Source organism: Sinocyclocheilus anshuiensis, unplaced genomic scaffold, assembly GCF_001515605.1.
Source record: "Sinocyclocheilus anshuiensis isolate Anshui unplaced genomic scaffold, SAMN03320099.WGS_v1.1 scaffold160, whole genome shotgun sequence".
In the NCBI taxonomy this organism is placed as follows: domain Eukaryota; kingdom Metazoa; phylum Chordata; class Actinopteri; order Cypriniformes; family Cyprinidae; genus Sinocyclocheilus; species Sinocyclocheilus anshuiensis.
Genome location: NW_015554119.1, coordinates 1,691,748 through 1,699,421, shown reverse-complemented (window position 1 = coordinate 1,699,421; position 7,674 = coordinate 1,691,748). Strand labels below are relative to the sequence as shown.

Below are 7,674 nucleotides of genomic sequence, written 5' to 3'. Positions count from 1 at the left end.
TATCGAAACTCTTTGGTCATTTTTGAGCGAGATGCTAATGGTCTAATCAGATTCAATGATCTATGCTAAGCTACAGCTAAAAGTGCTACCGCCAGACCCGGAGATCGGCTGAATGGATTCGAAAACGGTAAAACTCAACTGTTTAACTCTAGGGGAGTTGGAAAATGAGCCTGTTTTCAAAAATAGTGGAGTGTTCCTTTAAGGTGTGTTTAATTAGGGTTGGAGCTAAACTCCCAGGGGTGCGTTTCCCATACAACAACGTCACTCACTGATTAACCACCACAGTACGATGCATTGTTGTGGAAACTAACTAGCCAGTCACAACTGTTTCCCGAACACGGTCACATATCCATCATTTGAACCACATTAGTTCAACAATTTAGGGCCGTTTTTAATGACGTCACATGCATGTGGTGGAGTAATAACTTCTGCTAATTAATTGATTAGAGATTTCTGAGATGCTGCTGTATTGAACATGGCACCTGATGACTAATTTACTATGTTTTGTTCCCTGTCATTTTGCTTTATTTGATGTTTGATTCATTTCCTCTTACATCATACTCTGGGGTTCCCTTAGGTATTTATGCACATGAGCACTCTTCAAAAACGGTGCTTATTGAGGACGTGCTAAAATTTATCGATTAAAATATATTTATTTAAATTGAATGGAAGATATAGATTGTACTGCATGTTAGCTTGCTTATTGTGCCCAAAAGCATAATTTATTTAAGTCCATATGTCTTACTAACAAGAAACTATGCTTTTTAACCGCAGGTCGGGAGCTGTAGTTCCTACCACGTAAGTTTGCGGTGCTGTTTGCGAATGTTCGTTTGAACTATGGTTTCGGGAGACACCAAATCGTTGAATTATGTTGGTAAAGACGGAACTTGCGACCATAGTTAGCTAACGATGCTTTTGGGAAACGCACCCCAGGTCAGTGGCCCTCCAGCAACAGGTTTAGACTCCCCTGATCAACAACCTTTCCACTATGCAAAAGGTTCTTTGTAGTGAAAAAGGTTCTTTAGATTATCAAAATGTTCTTCACACTAAAAAAATTGTTCTTTTAAGAAATGCTCACTGAAAGGTTCTTTGGGGAACCCAAAATAGTTCTTCCAAGGCAGGATGGGCAACTTTCGCCCACTTTCCTGTAGAGCTTAGCTCCAGCCGTAATAAAACACACATTAACAAGCTAATCAAAGTCTTCAGGATTACAAGAAATCTATAGGTAGGTGAGTTTGATCAAGGTTGGAGCTAAACTGGGTCTCGAGGACCAGAATTTTCAAGCTTGTTCTATGGCAGGGGTGTCCAATCCTGGTCCTGGAGAGCCAACGTCCTGCAGAGTTTAGCTTCAACCAGCTCTAACACACTTGCCTGGATGTTGCTAGTGAGTCTGAAGACTTTGATTAGCTGGTTCAGGTGTGTTTAATTAGGGCTGGAGTTCAACTATGCAGGTCAGTAAGGAACCTTTATTTTCTTTTAAGAGTGTACATGGTGCAAAGTCAAACTCATCAATACTCACTTTCACAGAGTCTCCTCCTCAACCTGCCCCTGATCTTGTCAATGGCATCAAAATCCGTCACGTGGAATGCATGAGCACTTTTGGGTTCCGCTGCAATCTCCTCCAGCTCCTCTCTCAGAGCTTCCCCAATCCCTACAGCGAACAACCTGATTCCAGCAGCCGCTGCAGCAATCGATGGCTCCAAAACAAAATCCTGACTCCTGCCGTCCGTTAGCAAAATCGCCACTTTCTGTATGCCCTTAGCGGCAGGCCTCGCCCCTGCCCTCTCTGTAAAGATGTTTTTGGTGGTGAAGCTGATGGCATCTCCAGTTTTGGTGTTCCCACCCAGGTAGCGGATGTTCCCAGCAGCACGCTTGACCTCCTCGAGGGTTTTGTACCTGCCCAGGTTGAATTCGGTGGTAGGATGGTCGCTGTAGCGAACCACAGCCACACGCGTCTTCTCCGCACCTACATCAAAAGATTCTACCAGATTTGCCACCCACTGCCGGATCTTCTCGAAGTTTTCCTTGCCCACACTGGAAGAGGTGTCCAAGATGAATACCAGATCATAGTGGACGTTCTTGCAACCTGGGACAAAGGACATGAAATTTTACAGACTGTCTGTATACAGTTTAGCCACAGATTTATGAGGTTGGTGTTTCCGCCATGGTCAGGTTGGATAATACATGGGCTAAATTTTGCAGAGAACTCGAGGCTACTAGTACGTCAGGTTCAAAACCTCAGTCTGCACACATTACAACAGACTCAGTGAAAGTCAAAATTAGAACCACCAAGCTAATGTTAAACAGAGATGTGGTTAGGGGTCATGGAAACATTATATTTAGGCTAGTATGTGACCTCACCTGCCCTTTGTCCTTCAACACTGCCTCCGTACAGAGTCAGAGCCAGTATGGTCAGGATCAAAGAGATCCTGAGCCCAAATCGAAACTTCATCTCCTTCTCCGCTGTTGTTTGCTGATATTCCCGCTAAGTTGCGATGATCATCAACTTGCTGCTCCTGTGGAGACACGAGAACAAATGTGAGGTGATCAATCAGTCATTTGGACTCTGAGCTGAGGTATATTGAACAATTTCAAACAGAAGTGGAGTGTATGATTCATGTTAGCTGTGTGCTAACTGATGTACTGCTGCTCCCCACATTAATCCTGATTTGTACTTTCCAAGTTGCCGTTTCAGTTTGAGCTGATAGCAAGATGAGCCATGCTCATTAACAGTGTATAAGTGAATAGAGGGCTATTTATTTTATTTTATTTTATTTATTTAGTGTAAGGCATTGCTTTTCGTAAACCTTTAAACGCATCACTCTTCTTCACAATACTTTAAATAATATAAATAAAATTAAAAAAAATAATAATACAATAATAAATGTAATTAAGATTTTAAAAAATAATATATTTCCAGTGTATATTTATTATTATACCAAGAAAAATTATTTTCTTGGTACTGTAATATGTAACAAGTGATAATGTCTTATAATAAATGTAATTAATGTCTACAGGGGAAATACTTAATTATATAATACTTTATTATCATGAAAACTTACAATGAAAATACTAACTAACTTTTTTTTTTTTTTGGTATGAAGTGTGACCTAGACATGTTTCCATGAGATTCATCCATATATGTGTGATGGACACCTCTGGAAATGCAGTTGCTCCAAACTTGAACATTTCTTCACTAAAGGTGATACCAAGTATACTGTTAAGTGCATGGTGAATAAATCATTTTTGTTATAATAATAACAAAATAATAGTTTATTTTGTGTTAATAGTTTAATAGTAGGCTATATTAAAATAATAGTTTGTTTTCTGATAGACATACGTATACATTAGCAAAAGTTCTAGCATGCACGTGAGGGGAAATATTTAGGAAAAAATGCGTAATATTTTAAATAACACATAATGAAAGATTATAGGTCTCCATCAGCAAACCAGAGTAAACATGGAGGGGTAACAGAAAGAAAAATCAGAGAAAGTTTTACGTCCAACTGTAATTCATTCCCCCATTCACTAAACTATACATCCCAACCCTCTGGCTAAAAACTGATGTTTCACTGTAAATAGGGTGTTGTTCTGATTTAGTGGTGTCCAGTAAGCCCCAGGGAGCACACTGTCATCAGAGACCGAGGGAGCAATGTTGGGAAGCATTAAATTATGGTTTTCAGAGCCTTGATGATGTGGCAATCTCTTCTCACAGGCAGTTCCATCTAAGCTGTCTAACTTTCAGATGCATAAAATTGCATTATTTTTGCAAACCTTTCACTAGACAATACAGTGAATTTCATCAATGGGAAATGGGATTGATTAAGCCCCCCTTATAATTTTCCAATGCTAGTTGATGCATTTAGAAATGGAAAACTGCCCAATTTTGGATCTGTCAGGCCAATAGGAAAACAGTCCTGTTCCTCGTGAACTGCCGGCATGACGCCTCCTCTCACACAATTCAGTGTCTTTTCTTTGTTGCCTTCCATAACTCATTCCTCTCCCTCCTTTTTTTCCTTCATGAAGGTTTGAATTATCATCTTATGACCCAGAAAGCCTTGCTTGCTCATTGCTTTTGGTCTTAAAAGCCCACAGTATCTCTCAGCATGATGAGCTCTTTGAACCTTCTGACCAGAGCAGGTCTTCTTATGTTTTTTTGATGCTGTGGAAGTATCCCACATTCATTTAAAGGGGTCATATGATGCTGCTAAAAAGAACATTATTTTGTGTATTTGGTGTAATGAAATGTGTTTATGCGGTTTAAGGTTCAAAGCGAGGTGTGCTCTGATTGGCCAGCTATCCAGTGCGTTGTGATTGGCCGAATACCTCAAGCATTTAACGGAAATGTTACGCCCCTTACCATATTGTGATGCCCCGTCCAGCCGGAGCGTAACATAAAACCATGTCTGCATTTGTGATCGGCATGACGAAGCGGATATCGTCCTCTTTTGGAAGGCCTACCAAAGTAGTTTCGCTTTCACAACGAAACACAGCGCCTTCACGACGTGGCGGCGGTGGCAACAACAATACTACAGCGAGAATAAAAGTTACGACTTCTTTCTTTGCGTGAACATTTGGGTGGCGTTATGCAAATCTTCCCACATCGTGACGTAGACATGTGGGGGCGTGTTAGAACGAGCCGTTTTAGGTAGGCGTGGTTGACTCTTAACTTTTATAAAGAATATCTCTTTGGATTTGAGACTTTAGTCTTTGCAACTTTACAGATCTTCTTTATGCACCAAGAGCTTGTAACACTCCAAAAAGAAAGGAAAAATTGAAATCGCATCATATGACCCCTTTAACTACTGTCCCAAAGTATAACCAGAGCATTTGTATATTTCCAGTAAACAACATTTTATGTTTTGCAGCCACCTGTATCCTCCTTTCATTCAACCAGCTGGTATGTTGGCTGGTATCTCTGTGGACATCAAATGTTTGAGTTGCAAAGGCTTCTGTTTTCTTACAGTCAGTTCAACAGTCCAAAGAATTGAAGAGCACATTGTTTTACCAGCCCTCTGGTCAAGCTATTAGCCTAAATTACCTGTTGCTTTCTAAAACTAATGGACCAGCTTTTGTTTGAAAAAAAAAAAAAGATTAAAATAACAATTATTTTCATAACTAAAATTTAATGTTTGTGGGAGTGAACACCCATTTCTGTTTTTAGCCCTTCCGTTCACTGCTACAAATGTTGTTTAAAACACATTTTACAGTACACATTATATGGTCAATGTCCAGAAGAAACCTGGGTTTAAAGGAAGGTGTGTGCAGACATCCTTAGACCCTCCTGATAGTGAAAATTACGCAGACAGCCGAAGTATACCATGGGCTTAAATTGAGACCTTTAGGCACAAAGGACATGGTCATCCACAGCCTTCTGTTTACCAGCCCTACAGTCTTAAAAATAAAGGTTCTTAATTGGCATCTGTGGTTCCATGATGAAACTTTAACACCCATGGAACCTTTCCATTCCTCAAAAGGTTCTTTATTGTGGAAAAAGGTTATTTGGATTATTAAAATGTTCTTCCATCTTCAGTCTTCAACTGATCTACAATCATTTGGTTACCAGCTCTTTGACCTACCATTCTTTGTTTACTTGCCTAACAACCTACAGTTGTTTACTTAGATTACCAGTCCTACGACCTACAACATTTGGATTACCAGCCCCTCGGCCTGTAACCTTTCGATTACCAGATCTAAAACTTTTTGTTTACCATCCCTACAACTTACAATCATATGGTTACCAGGCCTACGACCACCTTACAACTTTTTAGTTACTAGACATACAAACGTACTATATTTGGTTTACCTGCTCGATAACCAACAATGTTTTGGTTACCAGCTTTATGACCTGCATTTTTTTCATCAACCAACTTATATCCTTTTAGTTAACAGATGAACAGTACCACATTGCTTTACCAGCTCTATAACCTAAATATTATTAATATACATATTATTCTATATAAATTGGTTACCAGCTGACCTGCATTCTTTTCATCAACCAACATAAAACTTTTAGTTGCTAGACATACAGTATAATATACTATTTTTGGTTTACCAGCTCAGTAACATACAATCGTTTGGTTACCAGCCCTATAACCTGCATTATTTTCATTGACTGCCTTTTAGTTATTAGACACACAGTATAACATACTATTTTTGATTTATCAGCTCGATTACCTACAAAAGTTTGGTCACCAACCCAATTGACTGATTGAATGATTTTCAATTTTCACACCCATCATTTAAATTTTTATTTTTTATCATCTGCAGGTGCATTTCTAGTTTTGAGGCTCTGAAACCTTTTAGTGCGTCTATCTCCACTAACACTCCAGGGTCTGGCTTCCTCCAAAACTCTGCTAAACGACCAGCATGGGAGCAACCTGCAGATGAATAAACCAGAAAGCTTCACTCTTCCCCTTCTGAAATGTAAAAACCAGCTTTTCTTTCTTCTAAAGTTCTCCAAAAAATGGAAGAGCAAAGAAAGCACTAGTTGTAGACCAGACTGAGCTATCAAGACATGATGGCTATTCTATAATAAAATATCAAAAATTAAACACTATAACATAGACATGTGTACTGATGGTATATGAATGATAAACTTCACTCTTACCTGTGCTGTCAATCCGTAGAAACAAGAAGTTCTTCTTCAACCTCCTCCAGAAACACACCTCACAGACACCTGAAGTATCAAAGCAGCATCCTCCTAGAAATAAAGCTCCAGGTAAGGTCATACACACACACACATACACACACAGTAATGCTGCAGTGAGGAGCAGAGTGTTGTGGAGTCTGCTCTCCTCTGCTGGGAGGTGGGAGGGATGAGAAACTGCTCCTCTAAGTGTTGGGTTTCGGTGGGGACGAGATGGCTGCCCTGCCCTGTTCATGCACATAAAATAGGGCTCTGACAGACTGCGCCAATTATAGAGCAACTTTCTGGGATATTTTTGTCACTTTCTTTCTCCTCACCTCTTTCTTTTTCTCTCACTCACATTCCTTCACTCTCTCTCTCTCTTGTCTCCTTGGCTTTAAGGTTAGAGTCTTCTTTCCAGGCCAGGCTGAGCCAACCACAGGTTGCCAGTGGGGCTGATGGGTACATGTTAGACACAACATTTGGTCTATAATGAGTGTTCATTATATGAAATGATATGTCAAATGAGTGAAGCAGTTTGAAAAGTTGAAAAATGAAGAGAATGTGAGCAGAGTGGCTCTTTTCAAATGTAAATGCTCCAGGGTTGTGCAAAATTCAGAATTGAAGAATTGTCCCCGTTTCAGTCAATTAAATTAATTGAATTAACAGGAAGTTGAATTGGAATGACAGCAAGAGGAATTTATAGAATTATAATTCAACGCAGGTAATGCATACCGAGAAATAAAGTGTTCTTCCACCTGGTCTTCAAAGGTATTCTTTTTTTTTTTTTTTATGGAATGACATATATGAATATAACTAATACAAATTATAGGTATGGCATTCCAAACATTGGAATTGTAATTTAATAGGCATTTTCAGTTCAGTTCTGAAAGGCAAACAACCCTGTTGAATACAATACTGTATATAATTTAGAAGAATGGGAATACAGCCACAGCTCTAGTTTAACCTAACTATTTCAATACTTCAGCTCGTTTAACCCAGGGGTGTCCAATCCTGCTCCTGGAGGGCAATTGTCCTGCAGAGTT

At 39.5% G+C, this 7,674-nt stretch overlaps 1 protein-coding gene across 1 annotated transcript in view; it reads right to left on the bottom strand.

Moving 5' to 3' along the window:
* The window catches only part of col22a1 (collagen, type XXII, alpha 1), a 68,445-nt gene extending 61,760 nt beyond the window's left edge, over positions 1–6,685 (bottom strand). The window contains exons 1-3 of the mRNA XM_016462398.1: positions 6,611–6,685; positions 2,362–2,516; positions 1,520–2,086 (exon numbers count right to left, since the gene is read on the bottom strand). Of these exons, the coding sequence (XP_016317884.1) occupies positions 1,520–2,086; positions 2,362–2,452 (658 nt within the window). The 5' untranslated portion in view covers positions 2,453–2,516; positions 6,611–6,685. The remainder of the gene's footprint in view (positions 1–1,519; positions 2,087–2,361; positions 2,517–6,610) is intronic.
* Between the last annotated feature and the right edge of the window lie 989 nt (positions 6,686–7,674).